The sequence below is a fragment of the Artemia sp. Qi Xiang Cuo genome, chromosome 2 (genome assembly GCF_049724085.1).
Source record: "Artemia sp. Qi Xiang Cuo chromosome 2, ASM4972408v1, whole genome shotgun sequence".
NCBI lineage: Eukaryota > Metazoa > Arthropoda > Branchiopoda > Anostraca > Artemiidae > Artemia > Artemia sp. Qi Xiang Cuo.
In genome coordinates this window covers 29,045,272-29,065,347 of record NC_142795.1, presented here as the reverse complement: position 1 = coordinate 29,065,347, position 20,076 = coordinate 29,045,272, and the positions used below count along the sequence as shown (strand labels likewise).

At 34.2% G+C, this 20,076-nt stretch overlaps 1 protein-coding gene across 1 annotated transcript in view; it reads right to left on the bottom strand.

Annotated features, from left to right (window-relative positions):
- The window catches only part of LOC148955102 (uncharacterized), a 50,901-nt gene that overhangs the window by 18,829 nt on the left and 11,996 nt on the right, over positions 1–20,076 (bottom strand). Inside the window, exon 2 of the mRNA XM_089108056.1 lies at positions 7,557–7,607. Within this exon, the coding sequence (XP_088964182.1) occupies positions 7,557–7,607 (51 nt within the window). The remainder of the gene's footprint in view (positions 1–7,556; positions 7,608–20,076) is intronic.

Below are 20,076 nucleotides of genomic sequence, written 5' to 3'. Positions count from 1 at the left end.
AACTGGCCGAATTGAATTGGTAAGGTCACTAGATGGGGGTGTATACAACAACCAAAACCAGTGTTTGACTAATTCAATTGACGGGCCCTTTACAGGAAAGACCACCCCTTCTTTTTCAAACAAACCCCATATTCAAATTCAGTTTCATACTGAACCACCGTAACGCTGATATTTAAATGGGCATTAGCCCTTTCAAAAATATTAAAGGACCTAAGCGTCACTGGATATTTCTTCTCTAAACAAGTGACATCTACAATGGGGAAATTGGACCCGTCCTTCCCATGTACAGCCCAATCGTCTAAATTCGTCTTGGTAGCGTCATCGTGCTAGAGGCTCGAAATGCTGATATGAAGAAAGCGTACTTGAAACATTTTTGGCCTGTTTTACAACAGATCCGCTGGAAGCCACAACAACCTACTAGATCTGGATTATATTTGAATATTAATGACCTCTCAGACCCTCCCCCAGCCCCACTCTTAAAATAAAATATTTTCTAAATTTACAGATATTCAAACTTAAATTTTCAATCGAAAAAACTACAGAGCCACTTCCATTTTCGTCAAATTTATAGATATTCGCTAATATGGACTATCCAGTACATTAAAAAAACCACACAATTTTCTAAATTAGGATAGATAACACCCATCTTGGAGTTTACATAATGATTGTAAACTTCACTTTTCCCCTCATTTAAATAGAACGCCTTTAAAACAATAGAAATCTTAATTGAATCCCTCCCCCACAATTGAGTTTGGTTCTCCAGCAGTGAAAAAATTTTATCTATATATTCCTGTATAATTTCTATAGGGTCGAACACAAAATTCCCCCCCATCAGTGAATTAAACGGGTCTCCAAAAGTCGCAGTGTAGACCACTCTTGCATTTAAAATTGTGTTGTACAGCTAAAAGGCTGGACAAGTCTTGAATTGGACATTACCCCCCTCCCCCTCTTGTATTTTAACAACACCCCCACCCCCACACTGTTAAACAAAAGGGCTCTGCGAATGCTCAACTTTGGGTGTTTCTAGTAGAAGTAGGTAATAGGTGGGGGATAGAGGAGGAGGGTTCCCAGTTAATTTGTTTGTAAAATCCTCTAAAAGCTGTATTGTATTTTGACTCAAGTCTCCTAGCTCAACTGTGCTATTATATACATTAAAAAAATTATTTAATTGCTCATCAATATTAAACGGTAATTTACTGTCAGGTAAAATGTTATCTCCCCATGTTAAATTGAATTATTGTCGGAGAGCTCCTCTCCTCCAACTGATGATAATGGTGACAAGGAATATGGTACCAATGGTCCAATCTATAAATGAAAAATAGCTTATTTTTAATGTGTTCAAATCACTCCTACTGTTTTTAAAATTTGGATTATTATTTACGTATTATTTAAAACGCGCTGTAGTAGTAGTAGTAGCAGTATGCACATAGTAGCATTTGCTTAATTCCCTGTTCCCCCACAACTATCGATATTCTGAAAGTTCCAAAATATCAAACTTAATATAAGATATTTACAATCTAAAAATGACATAGAAGTTGACAATTTGATTTTGTTCAAACAACTCCACCCCCCATCAATTTCCACTATTTAATGCCCCACCTCCAAGCCGGCCCAGCACTTCCCGCAGCGCTTCCCGCAGCGCTTCCCGCAGCGCTTCCTCGGCCCGCGGCACTTCCCATAGCGCTTCTCCGACCCATAGTGCTCCCCACCGGTTAGTATAAGATATTTACAATCTAAAATAAATGGCAGAAGGTTTTGATTTTGTACAAACAATCCCTCCAAACAAAGTTTTATATTAGTATCCCATATCTGCTCTGGAAAAAAAAACATGATTTTAAATGGATATCCTTCTCCTGTGATGATACACAACTCATTCCGATAGAAAGTTGTTTTTATAATATTTTTAGAGGCATGGTGAACCATTCGCTAATAATGCAGTTGATAATGCAAAGGATTTTGCTACTTATTATCAGCGGGATATAACCCATTTTTTGGCTTCACTAATCTAATTTAGCAAGGGTGAATACATGCAGTTGACTTGATTCAGAATGGAGAACATTATATGTGCTTTGGGGAAAAAAAGTCCTTCAATATCTCCGAGATACACGTTTATTGTGTTTGAAAATGGGGAAAAGAACAGCCCTAAAAAAGTTGAGAGAAATAGGTGGATATTTCTATAATTATAGGTAAAAATGCTTATATTTACAAAGTCCGTCTGGGTTTAGGTTTCACATGGATTTCACATAGAATGCTGGATGGCAAGTTTCTGACCTAGAGTTGATGGGGCAGCTACTAGAGGTCCAAGGAGAGTGGATGGGCCAGCGATGTAATAATCCAGTACGGATTGGGCTGCGGCTTGGTCAGGCAACACTTGTTTAGGAGGCTTTGGCCAGTGACCATATTGTATGACTGTCGCCTTCGCAGGGGCCGCATTATTACCCCTTGCTCTCTTACTGGGTGGCGGCGGGCATTCTTCACAATTGGCCTTAAAAAAGAAGAGAAAAAAGTTAGTATCGAAATAATTTCCCCCTTTTTTTAAAGAAGGAAAATTAGTATCCCCATCCACATAGCCATAATTTTGTCTAGAAAAGCATTTATCACTAAGAAAGCCCCCCTACGCCAGCATTTTCAGTAAAGCAAAAAGTAAAAATATACTAAACTCAGAAATCAAATGCTATTTTAATAAATTAAAAAAGCTTATTCATAGACATCCCAGCCCCCTTATTTTTCATGCAAAAAACACTTTGTTTTCATTTTTCAATAATGGTGATAGAATTGAGGCATGTCCCCATCCCCCCTTTCACCAATGTGCTAAATATATTGTTTGTAGTTGTTTTTGGTAATAATACCGTTTCACTCCTCCATAAATACAGGTTACGAATCCACAAGCTTAATAAACAGCAATCTCTTTTTGCTTAAAATCATTTTAATTTGAGAAAAAGAAAAACAAATGCTTTTTATCATTGATACCTTTTGGTCAATTTACTAACGTAAAGAATTAACAAGCAGGAAGTGCAATTGTGGGGTATCACCTGTTTAAATCATTGCGGAAAAATGTTTTTAAGTCAAGTAAGCGGTGGTGGCTTAAATGGAAACGGTATATTAATAGCTAAGGGATAGACAGAAGATGAATGTCACTTTTTGATAGGCTTACAGAAAGAATAAATTTATCGAAAAAAGAGAAATATTTCTATTGGAAGAATTATACCTGTAAAAACATAAGTCAGTGGACACTTTAAATCACAATACAGAAAAGCAAGAATTTTATCGAAAAAAGACAATTATTTCTATTGGAAGAATTATACTTGCAAAAACAGTGGGGTGGGGGGTTTGAGGGGGGTTAGGTGGTAAAAAGAACACATTTTTTGTTTTCTATCGAGCAGAAGGATTACTTGGTGGAGGTTTTATATTAGTGGGGGAGGGGTAGGGGGACTTACCAAACTATACTGGAGGGTGACCAAGGAAAATAATTTTATTTTGAAAATAAAAAATGAAAAATGTACTAAAACAGAACTTACATTGCTAATTGTGGCTGCCATGGCTTCAAGCTCATCAATAATTTCAAGTGTTCTATCCATTGTCAGGTTACTTTACTTTCTGATAATTTAATCACAATGCATGTCCGTTATATACGAAATCTCAAGGGTGAATTGTTATGTAATGGGGAAAACCATATGTAAGCAAACCTCTGATTGGCTGAGAAGGGGGATGTAACCGAGTCTCTGATTGGCTGAGAAGGATGCATGTACTTCCGGTTTCCTATTCCTGGAAACATCCATCAAAGTGAGAAAAATCCTGTTTTTCCATTCTCACTGACAAAAACCATAAAACATCCATAAATTGCTGTACTCGTCGCTGTTTTTTCATTCTAACTGACAACGAACCATAAAACAGACATAAATTGATGTTGACATCCATGAAGAACAACAAATAAATTGATCAACACTCATAACCGTCCAAAAAAACATCCATCAAAGTGAGAAAAATCCTGTTTTTCCATTCTCACTGACAAAAACCATAAAACATCCATAAATTGCTGTACTCGTCGCTGTTTTTTCATTCTCACTGACAAAAACCATAAAACAGACATAAATTGCGGTACTCGTCGTTGTTTTTTCATTCTCACTGACAAAAACCATAAAACAGACATAAATTGATATTGACATCCATGAAAAACATCAAATAAATTGACCAACACTCATAACCGTCCAAGAAACATCCATAAAAGTGAGAAAAATCATGTTTTTTCAAGTGAGAAAAATCCTGTTTTTTCATTCTCACTGAGAAAACCATAAACCACGTGGTTCGTACGAGAGCCAATAAGGCCCTTCTACTCATATATCAATACTGATTAGTTCCGAAATAATATCTACTATTATTATGTCTTTGTATGTTTTATCCGATTGGTAATGCAGGTAGCAAAACCATTCTTCATAGCCAGGGGCAAATCTCCAGCATTTTTATTGGGGGGACGGGGGACAAGAAGGGTCCATATCCGGATAGTAAAGAGGCATGGGATATATAATAATTTTTCTCCACATTATTGGGGGGCTACTGCTCCCCCCCTCCAACGACACCCCTGTTTATAGCTTCCATCTTTTCTAATGGCATGCCTTAAATCTTCACTCTGATTGGTCAAAAATTAAGCTTATGCTCGGAAGTAGAACTATTTTTATTCAATAAAATGTGAATGGAATACATTACTAAGGCTCTAGTCGTGCCTAATTCCGATTTTATCCACAGTTTGACAATAATATGGGCTGGCCGGAACTTTCTCTCTGCCCGTAGAACCATGGAGCTGGCTGTGTTCTAGGGCGTTCAAGAGTTTTGACTTGATCCATGATATTAAAAGACTTAGATCTTCAATCCAGTAGAGTTCAGAATTTTCCCCCTTTTTCAAAGATACACCAGAAACTGTGTTCGATCATCTTGGGGGGGGGGGTTGTTATTTTAATGAAAATGCTTTTAAAAGGTTTATTTCAAAATCTGGAGTGCATTTGCCCCTCCCTCCCCCCAAGAGGCACCCCTGAAGATCATATGCTAAAAACCCCTAGACCTGCTTTCAACCCTAACGAAATACTTTTCTACATATCTTTAAATTGTTATTGTGCCAAAATTCAAGGCATGTAATTTATTAGTACAAGGTAAACAGAGAAAGAATTTTGAAAACGGTATGCAAATAAAGCCATATTTGTGGTAACGTAAAACTAAGAAAAATCACTTTTGAGTTAACGACAGAGTAAGCGGATATAATTGCAAGTACGTGTTTTTTTTTAGTTTCTAGGAATTTCTTGTCTAGTTTTACAGCATACAATTTGAGAGCAGGTGTTATTATTTTAAGTTTCCTATAGTTAGTCCCGGCTGTTACAACTCCCACCCGCCTTCTGTCTTTTTTTTACTAGAAGAGAAAAAGGGTAGGTATAAAACTAATAAATAAACCAATATAACTAATAAAAGACACTATAGAAAATTCACAGTCAAAATGTCTTCACACTCGGTAAACTTGAGATTTGACAAATTTTCTTTTGACATTTCGGTTCTACTTTTAGGAATCCGAGGAATTTCTAAGAAGACCTTTATATTGAGGGCAGTTTAACCATAGCCTGGTATCGAATTTGACAACGGTTTCGATGATGGCAAGTTCTATTTTTCACTACTTAGTCTTTCATTGTTATATTTTCAGTTTTATGTTGTAATATATTATGTAATATATTATGTTGTTAATTTAAAACAAAAACATTTCCATAAAAAAACAATTTTTCAAAGAAAGTAAACAAGAATAATAAAATCTAAAACGAACAGAAATAAAGTAATCTAATTAATAAGACTTCAAACGAACAGAAATGGATAAGCAAATTAAAACGGATATGAAATGGACAAGGAAGTCAAACTATTTCTAACAAATGAAAGTAGGGCTACCGCCCTCTCTCAAACCCTGCTTTACACAATAAGTCATTAAATGCAAACTTTGCTGACAGTCAAATACTATCTAAGAAATATGTGTAACGCGGTAAAATATGTTCTAATTAGAACAGTCACATTGAAATTTTAATGGTTACCAGAACAGCCCCAATTCAGAAGAGCTACCCCTGTTCTATACTTTCTATATACTTTACAATTTATTAATTTAGAACAGTCATACTGCCATATTAAGGAGCTTTGATCCTTAGAATTCAGCTATTAAGGACTACTTCTGATAATTTATGAATCACCAGGAGTCAAGAGGTACCACACATCTTCGTATGCAAATTTGGAGGGATTTGGAGAAGGTGTTGTCTCCTAAGAAATGAACTTGGCTTGTCTTGATTTTAAACGTTTATATCTCAATACTACCCTCAAATATACAATTGACGACTCAAAATGGATACAACATTTCAGAGGGAAAGGGGGCATTAATAGTGTGTGCCAAAGGACCCTAATTCTCTAATAATATAGATTAAAATTCCTTGCATAAATTTTATTTCAACAAGTTTTGAAATATCCATCCTTTGTCAAATATTCGCTTAACGTTTTCTGAGTCCGGGCGGCTACGATGTGCAATTAGCCCCCAATTTGTAATCAGGAAGCTTAGAAATTCTAATAATGTTGGTAAGAAAAACAAACAAACAATAACTGTATGTGACTGATTTCAACAAGTTGCAACATGTTCACATTTCAAAAGACGGAGAGGGAAAGAGCCAAGGGAGTTCATGGATCCAAGTTATAGTCCTTGCCCAAATCTGGTTGAAGATCCTTGTAAGGGCTTCACCCAAACAAGGTGTGAAATGTCTTCCCCTCAAGTAGAAAACGGGGGTGGGGATAGAAGGGTAAGGTCCTAAGAGCCTTACTTTTGACCCTCGATCATAAAGACTTAAAATCCTTTAAATAAATATGGGTGGCGGAGGGAAGCGGAACAGTCCCAAGGACGGCCTTCCAAGGGGCCTTTCAATCATACAAATTGGAAATCCTTGCATTATTCTTTGGTTTTAACAAGATGCAGCATGACCACCTTTTTCCTATTAAAACTTTTAATTAAGACTATGTTTTATATGGGCTATTTACATAATTTGGGGCCCTTGCTCCTGGGATTACACTAATCATGTCACACTCGATGTCGTATTTCTTGGACATGTTGAAAGAACTAGCGGCATATTAGACACTCTGATGTGTCCAGCACCGTGAACCTGGCTATAATTAGAAAGGTATCAGACTACCCTCTCATCATCTATGGTCTTAGAAGGATATTAAAACCTTAAGGTTGAGGTCGATTGAGGCCTTTACCCACTTTCTAGGCCCATCCATTCTATGTGAAGACTCCTTAAACAAATCTTTTGAGGCGAAACTTTTCTACAGGGGCGAAAGAGCCTTTGGGTTCTTCCCATTCCCAAATTCTACTAACATTTTCTATAATTCCTGATATTTTTCGTATAGTTCCCAAGTCTATATGGGGGAGGGGGAGGGGTAGTTTTACTTTCTGTAAACAATTTCTGTGTACTTATTTTTCAAGAACGTTTATTTGACACCTAATAAATACATAGAAAAGCTTGGTAACGGATCAATTTACGCTAATTACTTACAATCAAGGACTTTTCCTGTTATCAAACTGGTTCTTCCATCTCCGATTGTAGCTGCAAAAAGGACTTAATTACTACATCTGTTGAAAGAACACAATGAACTAATTAAATCACTATAATGGATCACACTCAATGTCTTTGCCCAAAGTTATTAAAGATTACCATTTTTGGATTAATTATTGGAACTGAAGGTTGAGTTTCCATAGGTTATTACTACTAGGATAATTTTTGGACATTGCTTGTTCCTTTATTTCAAGATTAGTGCATTAACAGTAAAATTGTTAATTTATTAGTGTAGTATAGCAAGGTTAACCTAGTTTGATAGGAGGGTTAGGCCGAAACAAGGAGCATTTCTGAGTCTAAAGATATGCAATTTTGCGATGTGGCGGGAAAGTACTTTCGATAGTTGAACCTTCGTAAGTGATATGACCATTAGTTGGGGCTCCGCCACATCTATATAATATATTAGTAGGAAAGTGTTCACAACCTCTTACAAATCAAGATTTTAATCATGAAATACTCTCTACGAAAATTAAAAGGAAAAGAACACTGAAAACATCTCTAAACTAAACTTTTCAATATAGTTTGAAAGAAACAGAACATTTTACATTGCTATCATAGGCAGCACAATAGCGCTGCCTAAGTAAAGAGCGATGTTGGCACAATGTATTATCTTTTTTTTGGTTTTGGCCAGAGCGCTTCGTATCGAAGGAGTTGTCGTAGAAACTTCAAAAAAGGCTCATTCGATTGGAAATTCGAATGACTAGTGCCCTTTTTAATAGTCGAAAGTGATTGGAAGGCAACTAACACCCCTTCCACGCCTGCCATCTCCCCAAACACATCCAATCAAAATTATGAGATAGCCATTTTGTTCAACGTAGTTGATTTCCAGGTAGAAATTATGTTTTTGAGAAGGACACTCCCCTACAGCCCTCAGGACAAAGGTTACGTGCCCACGTGCCATTTTTAATAGTCGAAAGTGATTGGAGGACAACTAACCCCCTCTCATGCCCACCATTTCCCCAAACACATCCAATAAAAATTTTGAGATACACATTTTGTTCAACGTAGTTGAAAGATCTGGAAATTATATTTTTGAGGAGGACCCCACACAGCCCTCAGGGCAAGGGTTATAAGATATGCCCTGGGAGTATATAAAGTTTTTACAGAAAATGTTCTCGTAGAAACTTCAAAAAAGCTCATTCGATTGGAAATTAAAAGGGCTAGAGCCCTTTTTAATAGTCAAAAGGGATTGGAGAGCTACTAACCCCCCTCTCACGCCCACCATTCCCCAAAAACGTCCAATCAAAATTTTGAGATAGGCATTTTGTTCAACATAGTTGAAAATTCTGTAAATTAAGTCTTCGAGGATGACAAACCCCTCGAAGCTCTCAGAGAAAGGGTTTATTTTGACTTTACTGAAAAAATTCTTTTAAGTGTTTTCACTTTTGTAACTTTAAGAAATCGAAAATTAATTAAGATTTTAAGCAATAAAAATCAGCATATGTATATTAAACTTACAATGCACATTTCTTCAGTAAATTCATCCAATTTTTTTTCAGTAAAGTACAAATTATATTCTGGCTTTTAGAAATTATAAAGTTTAGAACCCTACTCAGATTAATTTCTGCTCGTTTTGAGTTTGACTTATTTTAATTTCTGTTTGTTTTGGGTTTCGTATATCTATTGGATACTGATTTGTGGTAGCTGTATGCTTGGTAGATTATTTGATTCTATTTTTGTTCATTTTTGTTTTAATGGAGTTTTTTACATTTTTTTGAAAAACTTATTTTGTGCAAAAATTTTTGTGTGTGTTAATTTTCTAAAAGAACGCTATTGCCATTTATGAAAAGAACGTAGTTAACAGATGTTACGAACGTAACTCCTGTGGCAATCCTACCATTCCACCATTACTGACAATTTTCTTCTCGTACCCCCAAACCGGCTTCTACATACCTCTGGGGTTACACGTACCGCAGGTTGGGAACCACTACTGCAAGAAATAAATCACGAATATGTTACGTTGCCGTTTGTTTTATGTTTTTCTGTAAATTCGCTCGCATAAACTTTATGTTGTAATTTCAAAGTATAGTGTAATGTCAGTTGGGATGAGATTTTAAAGCTTATTAGGGCCCATGAGTTCCTACATGATAAAATAAAATGATAATTTCTACTTCTTGACTTTTTTTCTTAGCGAAACAAAGATATTCCAAAGGAATTGTTTACTTTTTCAAGAAAAACGATAATTACGCTTAAAGATTACAGTGCGAAGTTTTCTTAGTCGTAAATTATTACTATAGAATTTGAACTCTTATTCCAAATTTCTTGCAATTAATGCTCATCTTTAATCTTGATGAGGTTGAAGTCATACAAAACAATCAAGTATACATTAAGATTAAAGCCTCTTCGATGAAACTGATTTGAATTGTCATATTTTATACAGACCGAACAATGAAATTACCCAATTTAACTCAAAATTAGATAAAGCCTGGTCTAAGACTTGTACATCCCATTTCACCCAGGAGGCCAGCAATGTTTAGTAAAATTCGATTGCATATAATTCAATTTCAAGTTTGCCATGGTGCTACCTGCTTCAGAGAACTCAAGAATGTCCTAGGTGAAGTAGATCGCCAGGAACATCAGCTTAAGCAAGCAAATTGTCTTTGCAAACATCTGTTGCAGTTGCTGTTGCCAAAAAATCATTTAGCAAGGTCAAGTTTATTAAGAAAGTGCTAAGAACTGACATGCTTGTTTCTCGATAAGGTTCCCTTACGTTGTTGGTGAGTGAGAAAGACCTCCCCGACGCCATTGACTTAAACAAGATTGTCCAGCGATGGTCCACTTTGGAGAAGAGGCGAATACAAAATTATCTGTTCATAGTTACGTATTTAAACACGTGGTATTTCGTTTTAGTTTCTTGTCTGTCTCCGTAGATAAGTATAAATAATAAAGGATTAATGTATAATAAATTTTCACGAGTCGTATAATGTGATCTAGGAGTCGTTTAAATGAGGGAATCTCGTCCCCCCTTGCCCGGGTGCTTCAAGCTACCCCTGTTAATAAGGCAAACCAAAAACTCTAGAAGACTGGAAAAGGTTGCTTGAAACTATTTATATCATGATAGCAGTAATAGCTGCAACCTAGTAAAGAGCGAACCGCAGTCCACAGTATCCAAAAGTTTAAAAACGCTTTTTGAAAAGAAATGTCTACTTCTACTACTAACTGGTGCAATGCAGCACCAAGCAACCTGAGATCAACACAGCTACGCACGCTCCTACTACATCCCGATATATTCAAAGCATTATACCCTTCCAGGAAGTTCCCATTTCTCTTAAATCTTTTTCACGGCATCCTCCCATCCATTCGGGGACGACCCACTTTTTGTTTGACCCTAGACAGTTAGCCAACAAGGACAATCCTTGACAATCTTGACAATATACTCTCTTTAAAAGGGATCCAGGGGCGACAACTATTGTGTATGGGGACCAGTGTTCCTCCATGGAAAATTCCACCCAGTGGAGAATGCCCCCCGAAAAATATCCTATCATGGAGAATTCTTTCTTAGAATCTCCCCGTGGAATATTCCCCCCTGACAACATTGACTTTTTCAGGATCTAAAACACTATACCGGATGTTTTGAGCCTACGATTTTGAAGGAACGAGGAAAATCACTTTCTCTGGATCGCTAGTCAATGATAATATAAACCTTGGAATCTTTATGTGGCAACATTGCACGTTTTTCGTGGAGGAATTAAGAGACGCATTACGTAAAACCCATAAATGCCAAATTATAGCCAAAAATCTTGTTGACTTATTTCATTTCATAGCCAAAGATATTTTTGTGAGCATTACTGTGTAAATTAAAAAAAAAACGAGCAAAATTAATGAAACAAACGAAGTTCTTCTCACGGAAGTAAAAGAGCGAAGTTGAAACAACAAAACGAACAAAAATTGTTTTGCAGATTACACAAGATATATTTACAAAACTATCCAAAAAAAACTGATTCGTTAAAATTTTTCCTTTACGCTAAAGTTTTTAATTGCTTTAAAAAATAGAGTTGAGAGAGAGTCAAACTTTAGCGTAAATAGCGAGGCGTTGAGGAGGGAAAAACCCCTTTCATATACGGAATAATTTCTGTTCGTTTTAAGTTTTAATGTCGTTCCTTAGTTTCAGTTAAACAAACTTGTTTTTTTTATTTAATTTCAGAACGTTTTTGATGTAATGCAGCTTTGAGTTTGGCTCACCGTACATGAATAATTAAAACGAAATTTCCATATTAATTATCTTTTTTTTGGCTAAATGGCTTTCTCGAAATTTTTTTCTGACGTAACTTACGAATTAACTTACTTAACGAATTTCTATATTCGTACGTTTTTATTACAAATATTAGGGAGTTCGCCCCCTAGTCAATACCTCGATCTTTAGGCTAAAGTTCGAATTTTGTTCGAATCACAAACCCCTGAATCACAAACGCCGTTTAATTAGAATAGATAGCTCCTTTGAAAGTACTGAAAGAACTTTAACGTAAAGAGCAAGGTATTGACGAGGGGGACGAACCCCCTCATATACGTAACAATTCCTGTACGTTTTAAGTTTTAATATTGCTCCTTACTTTCAGTTGAAAAAACTTATTTTTTTTTATATTTAATTTCTGATCCTTTTTGAATAATGCTGGGAAATCCGGTGCCCCCTTGATAGAAAAATCCCTTCCCCCAAGGTTACATCCTCTATGGAAAGATCATCCCACGTAATCCCCTCCTCCGACCCCCCAAACAGAAAAATCCCTCCTGAAAATGTCTGTATACTTCCCAATAACCAATACTATATGTAAACAATGGGCAAAGTTAATTACACATAACTGGCTGCCCTTCCCACGGGAACTGTGAGGGACTATGTCATCCTCAAAGACCTATCTATTAGATTGTCGACTATGCTGAACAAAATGGCTATCTCAAAAATTTGATTTGGTGACTTTGGGAAATAGAATTAGCGTGCAAGGGGGCCAAGTTGCCCTCCAATTTTTTTGGTCACTTAAAAGGGGCACTAGAACTTTTAATTCCCGTTCGAATGAGCCCTCTCACGATATTCTAGGACTACGGAGTCGATACAATGACCCCTGGAAAAAAAAACCAAATAAACACACATCCGTGATCTTTCTTCTGGCAAAAAACACAAAATTCCACATTTTTGCAGATAGGAGCTTAAAACTTCTACAGCGGGGTTTTCTGATACGCTGAATCTGATGGTGCGATTTTCATTATAGTTCTATGACAATTAGGGGTTGTTTCCCTGTTTTTTCGAACATAAGGCAAATTTTCTCAGGCGTGTAGCTTTTGATGGGTAAGACTAAACTTGATGAAACTTATAAATTTTAAATCAGCATAAAAATATGATTCTTTTGATATATCTATTGGCATCAAAATTTCGCTTCTTAGAGTTTCGTTTACTATTGAGCTGATTCGCTCCTTACTTAGTTCGTTACCACGAACTGTTTGATACACTTAAAGTTATTGATATCACGAGTAGAACGGGGGGTGCTACTCGTGGCAGCACAAAATTCGGTTATCAAAAGAATGTATCTCCTATCAGTACACCATATTTGGGCATGGAATCCCCAGGGAGAATGATTGCGTAATCAAAGTGGGTCAATAACCTAAATTTCCAAGGTCGATTTATTTGATTTGTTGTTGTTGTTTTGGTTAAGTGCACGCTCGGAGCGAATGTTATGATCCAGGAATAGGAAAACAGGATCACGTGTGACAGATGATGTCATGGTTGATTGATTTGACACTAAAGGGGAATTAATTTGTTGTTTCTAAGGGAATTATGGATTCACGAAAGGGGAATTAATTTATTGTTTCCAAGGAGAATTGTCTCCGGGACGATGTTTATTAATATCTTTGGAGTTCGACCAGGAGAATTGTTTCCGGAATTATTTATTCACTAAAGGGGAATTAATTTATTGTTTCCAAGGAGAATTGTCTCCTGGACGAAATTTATTAATATCCTTGGAGTTCGACCAGGAGAATTGTTTCCGGAATTATTGATTCACAAAAGGGGAATTAATTTATTATTTCCAAGGACAATTGTCTCCGGGACGAAGTTTATTAATATCTTTGGAGTTCGACCAGGAGAATTGTTTCCGGCGAATGTTTTGATCTTAGAGACGAAGAGTTTAACGCTGGAAAGGGTTTCCTAGTAATTTCAAATGTGACAGCGCAGGGATGCCAAAAACAAAAGGAACATGCAGAAATTACGTTTAGGGATTATTTGAGCGAAACCATTTTAGACATTTTATGGAATTATTTCGGCGAAAAATGTAGAGACATTTTAAAAGATCATTTTAGAAGATGTTTTAGAAGAGGTTTTGAGTGTGGTCGTTATAATACACAAGTTCCAATTTAACAGTGTCGTGAGGTCCCCTACCCCAACCCCAAAGGGCCCCGATCCCCCTACCCCAACCCCGAAGGAAGCCCCCGGTCCTCAAAGGTCCCCCGGGTTCCCAAAGGGTCCCCCGGGCCCCCATTTTTTAATACTTTTTTAAGGCTTTATTATATCTTTTCAGAACAAGTTATTTTCTTAATGTCCATCCTAAACCCATTTTACAAGTTGAAATGGGCGAAACCATTTTAGGCATTTTAGGGAATTATTTTGGCGAAACAGTTAGAGACATTTCAAAAGATGATTTTAGAAGATGTTTTAGAAGAGGATTTTAGGGTGAAACTCTGTGGTCGTTATAATACCCAGGTTCCATTTGAACAGTGTCGTGAGGTCCCCTACCCCCAACCCCAAGGCCCCAGGTCCCCCTAATACCCCTCGAGCCCCCAAAGACCACCGGAACCCCATCCCTCCCCCCATTTTAAAAAAATAATTTTTGAATTTTTTTAACATTGTATTTTTTTAACTTTTTTACGTATCTTAAAATGACATGAAATATGTTTACAGCTCTACCAATCGTACACTGTGTTTGGCCATGTACATGACATGGCATTCCCACTTGTACTCTACGACAGGTTATCAACACTACCTAGTTTATTGCGTGCATTAAATCAGTATTTTGCACGCAGTGGAAGGATAAACACACAATTCATATCTGTAAAAAAGTGAAGATGAATTATTCGACGAAAGTATGTGCACATGAAAAAATCATTGTCGTGTTAAATGCTGACAAGGTGAAATACCTGAACCATGAAACGAGTGCAAGTGGTAACACTATTGGAAATTTATGCATGTGTTGTCACGACAGCAAGAATTTAGATTTCTTTGGAATACCCAAGTATTTCAATCGTGTAAACAGTGGATATGCGAGAGTAACATTACCAGAGAAATTAGTGCTCAAAGAGAGGGGAAACTTAAGAATAATTGTCGATGATCGGGCATAGCTCCTTGCTACTATTGCTGGTAACACATTACCTGTTGATACATCGTATCATCATCTTTCTGGTATTAGCATTTTAAAGAGAACAAGAAGAAGACAAGCATACTCCTGCAATAATGTCATTAATCATATCTTGTCAATATGTCAAAACTGCTATCTTTGTAAAAAAAAACTATCTTTGCTATCTTTGAGAAACTGCTATCTTTGAGAAAATAAAAAGCTTCCACTTCAGTTTTAAGTTCACCATGACATAAAAAATTTAAAGTTCAGTTCTAAATTTTTACATACAAAAAAGGAAAAGTTATACTATGATTGTGATTATTTCCTATGAAGATTAAAAGTTTCACTTCAATTTTTAATTTTTCTCAAAGAAGTGAAGAAAAGTTCAACTTTGATTCTGAATTATCTCAATGAAAAATAAACAACTTACTGATCATTTCTTTTTTCCCAAAATACTATAAAAATTTTCCACTTCAGTTCAGTTTTTTCTCAAACATATTAAAAAATCATAAGTACTATTCCCAATTTCTATAGGAGGACGGAAGAGTTCAGGCTTTTTTATGAAGTTGACCAAATAAAACCGTAAAATTATAGTATCTCAAGAGAAAAATAAAACCTACCACATCTGTTTTAAATTCTACATTACATAAAAAAGATAAAGTTTAATTACAAATTTTTCCTTGAAAGATAGGAAAAGTAAAGATAAAAAAAGATAAAATAAAGATTTCCATGAAGATAAAAAGTTTCATTTTAATTCTAAATTTTCTTAGATTCAATTCCGACCTTTCTCAAAGAGATGAAAAAATTTAAAGTTCTGTTCCAAATATTTTCCCGGAAAAGAAAAGTTCAACTTCGTTTCTGAATTTTCTCAATGAAAATGAAATAAGTTATTGATCAATTCTATTTTCCTAAAATAATATAAAATTTTCCACTTCAATTCAGATTTTTCTCAAAGAGATGACAAAATTTAAATATTGTTCCAAATTTTTCATAGAATATAGAAAAAGTTATACTTTGATTGTGAGTATTCTTCATGAAGATAAAAAGTTTCACTTTAATTCTGAGTTTTCTCGAAGAACTGTAAAATGTACAAGTTCTCTTCTGAATTTTCTTAGAGAGGAGAAAAAAAAAGTTAGCTCAATTCTGAAATTTACCAATGAAAATGAAAAAGCTTCCATTTCAGTTCATAATTTCTCAAAGAAATGAAAATTTAAATCTCAATTCAAAATTTTCCCATAGAAGATAGGAATGGCTATACTATGTTTGTGATTATTTACCATGAAGATAAAAAGTTTCACTCTAACTCTAATTTTTCTTAAATTCAGTTCATTCATCTAACCACCAAAAACAATAGGTTAGGTTAAGTATAAATAAATATTAGTAAATAATTAGAAACATTTCTACATGTTTAAGTTAGGTTAGGTTAGGTTAACTTATCATGAGCGCTCATGATAAGCTAACCTAACCTAACTTAAACATGGTAAAAAGATTAAATTAGGATAGGTTAGGTTAGATTAAGTTAGGTCAGTAAGTTAAGTTAGGTTAGGTTAGCCTACGTACGCGCGCAAATTTTTTCATCTCTTTGAGAAAGGTCGGAATTGAATTTAAGAAAATTTAGAATTAAAATGAAACTTTATCTTCATGGAAAATAATCACAATCATAGTATAACTTTTCCTATCTTCTATGGAAAAATTTAGAATTGAACTTTAAATTTTTTATGTCTTGGTGAACTTAAAACTGATGTGGAAGCTTTTTATTTTCTCTGGAGAAATTAGAATTGAATTATGTTCTTTGGTAAAATTCAGAAGAGAACTTGAACTTTTCTATCTTCTAAGGAAAATTTGGAACAGTATTTTAAATTTTTTCATCTTTTTGAGAAAAATCTGAACTGAAGTGGAAAATTTTTATATTATTTTGGGAAAATAGAAATGATCAATAACTTATTTCTTTTTCATTGAGAAAATTCAGAATCGAAGTTGAACTTTTCTTCACTTCTTTGAGAAAAATTTAAAATTGAAGTGAAACTTTTAATCTTCATAGAAAAAAATCACAATCATAGCATAACTTTTCCTATCTTTCAATGTAAAAATTTAGAACTGAACTTTAAATTTTTTATGTCATGGTGAACTTAAAACTGAAGTGGAAGCTTTTTATTTTCTCTGGAGAAATTAGAATTGAATTGTATTCTTTGGTAAAATTCGGAAGAGAACTTGAATATTCACGATCAAAGTATAACTTTTCCAATCTTCTATGAAAAATTCAGAATAGAACTTTAAATTTTTTTCATCTCTATGTGAAAAGTCGGAACTGAATTTAAGAAAATTTAGAATTAAAGTGAAACTTTTTATCTTCATGGAAATAATCACAATCATAGTATAACTTTTCCTATCTACCACCGAAAAATTTAGAACAGAACTTTAAATTTTTTATATCTTGGTGAACTTAAAACTGAAATGGAAGATTTTTATTTTCTCTGGAGAAATTAGAATTGAATTGTGTTTGTTGGTAAAATTTAGAAGAGAGCTTGAACTTTATTATCTTGTATGAAATTTTTGGAAGTATGTAAAATTTTTCATCTGTTTGATAAAAATTTGAACCGAAGGGGAAAATTTTTATATTATTTTGGGAAAATAGAATTGATCAATAAATTATTTCATTTCCATTGAGAAAATTCAGAATCAAAGTTGAACTTTTCTTCTTCCGGGAAAATATTTGGAACAGAACTTTAAATTTTTTCATCTCTTTGAGAAAGGTCGGAACTGAATTTAAGAAAATTTAGAATTAAAGTGAAACTTTTTATCTTCATGGAAAATAATCACAATCATAGTATAACTTTTCCTATCTTTTACAGAAAAATTTAGAAATGAACTTTAAATTTTTATCGTCTTGGTGAACTTAAAACTGAGGGGGAAGCTTTTTATTTTCTCTGGTGAAATTAGAATTGAACTGTGTTCTTTGCTAAAATTCAAAATAGAGCTTGAACTTTTCTATCTTCTACGAAAAATTTGGAACAATATTTTAAATTTGTTATCTCTTTGAGAAAAATCTGAACTGAAGTGGAAACTTTTTATATTATTTGGAAAAATAGAAAAGAAAAATAATTTATTTCTTTTTCATTAAGAAGTTTTAGAATCAAAATAGATAATGTTGTATCCAGTAGCAATGTTCGAAACAAAGCTTTAAATTTTTCATTTCTTTGAGAAAAGCCAAAACTGAATTTCGGAAAAATTATAATTTAAGTAAAACTTCTTATCTTCATAGAAAATTATAACAATTAAGACGAAGCTTTCAACACCTTCTACGGAAAAATTTAGAACTGAACTTTAAATTTTTTATGTCTAGGTGAACTTAAAACTGAAGTGGAAGCTTTTTACTTTCTCTGGTGAAATTAGAAAGGAATTGTGTTCTTTGGTAAAATTCAGAAGAGATCTTGAACTTTTCTATCTTCTAAGAAAAATTTGGAACAGAACTTTAAATTTTTTCATCTCTATGTGAAAAGTCGGAACTGAATTTAAGAAAATTTAGAATGAAAGTGAAACTTTTTATCTTCATGGTAAATAATCATAATCATAGTATAACTTTTCCTATGAACTTTTCTATCTTCTAAGAAAAATTTGGAACAATATTTTAAATTTTTTCATCTCTTTGAGAAAAATCTGAATTGAAGTGGAAAATTTTATAATATTTTGAGAAAATAGAATTGATCAATAACTTATTTTATTTTCATTGAGAAAATTCAGAATCGAAGTTGAACTTTTCTTCTTCCAGGGAAATATTAGGAACAGAACTTTAAATTTTTTCATCTCTTTGAGAAAGGTTGGAACTGAATTTAAGAAAATTTAGAATTAAAGTGAAACTTTTTATCTTCATAGAAAATAATCACAATCATGGTATAACTTTTCCTATCTTCTACGAAAAAATTTAGAAGTGAACTTTAGATTTTTTATGTCTTGGGCCTTTTCATCTTCCGAGAAAATATTTGGAACAGAACTTTAAATTTGACTCTTTGATAAAGATTGGAATTGAATTAATGAAAATTTAGGATTAATGCGGCATTTTTTATCTTAATAGAAATAATCACTATCATAATATAAATTTTCCTATCTTTTACGAAAAAATTTTGAAGTGAAAATTTAATTTTTTATGTCTCGGTGAGCCTGACACGAAAGTGTGATAATCTTATTTTCTTCTGGTGAAATTAGAATTGAATTGTGTCCTTTGGTAAAATTCAGAAGAGAACTTGAACTTTTCTATCTTCTATGAAAAATTGAGCCTGCTAGCAGTATCAATATCTCTAAAATTCTTTTTCTTACATCTCTGACCTTTACATCTTAATAGATATTCTGAACGTTTGACGTTTTAGCATACCCTAAAGATAATGAACAATTAACAAAATAATGCATAAGATATTTTTAATGAAGTAACGACATGTAGAATATTAATATAAAAATAAGATAAATACATTATTATACATTATTAGTACACTTGCGCTTCACTTTCCATCAATTCATCTTTATATTCATTGATGATATTGTCTGCTAATGTCCTTTTTATTCTGCCTGCGATTTCACTGTCTATTGTCACATTATTTTTACACAGGTATCAGTTCTGGCAGGTAGACATGATATGATTTATTACACTAGTGCAGCAGTAGGCCTTTCTTTTCCTCTTTGCTTTCATTTGAATGCTAATACCAGAACGATGGGAATAGGATCCATCAAAGGTATCGTGTTACCAGAAACATTAGCAAGGAATTGTCCACGGTCATCGACAATCATTTTTAAATTGGCATTATTCTTTAATTCTATCATCTCTGGGGCTCTCGCTCTCACATATCAACCTTGAGGAATGTTGAATGACTTCAATATTGCAAAGAAATCTAACTTCTGGCTTTCATGACAACCCAAGTATTCATGTACAATAGTGCTACCCCTTGCAATCGCTTTATTGTTTAGGTATTCCTCCTTGTAAACATTTAAAACGACGATGATTTTTTCATGTGCACATACTTTCGTTGAATAATTTATCTTCACTTTTCTACAGATATGAATTGTGTGTTTACCCTTCCACTGCGTAAAAAATAGTGATATAATGCATGCAATAAACTAGGTAGTGTCAATAACCTTTCATAGAGTACCAGTGG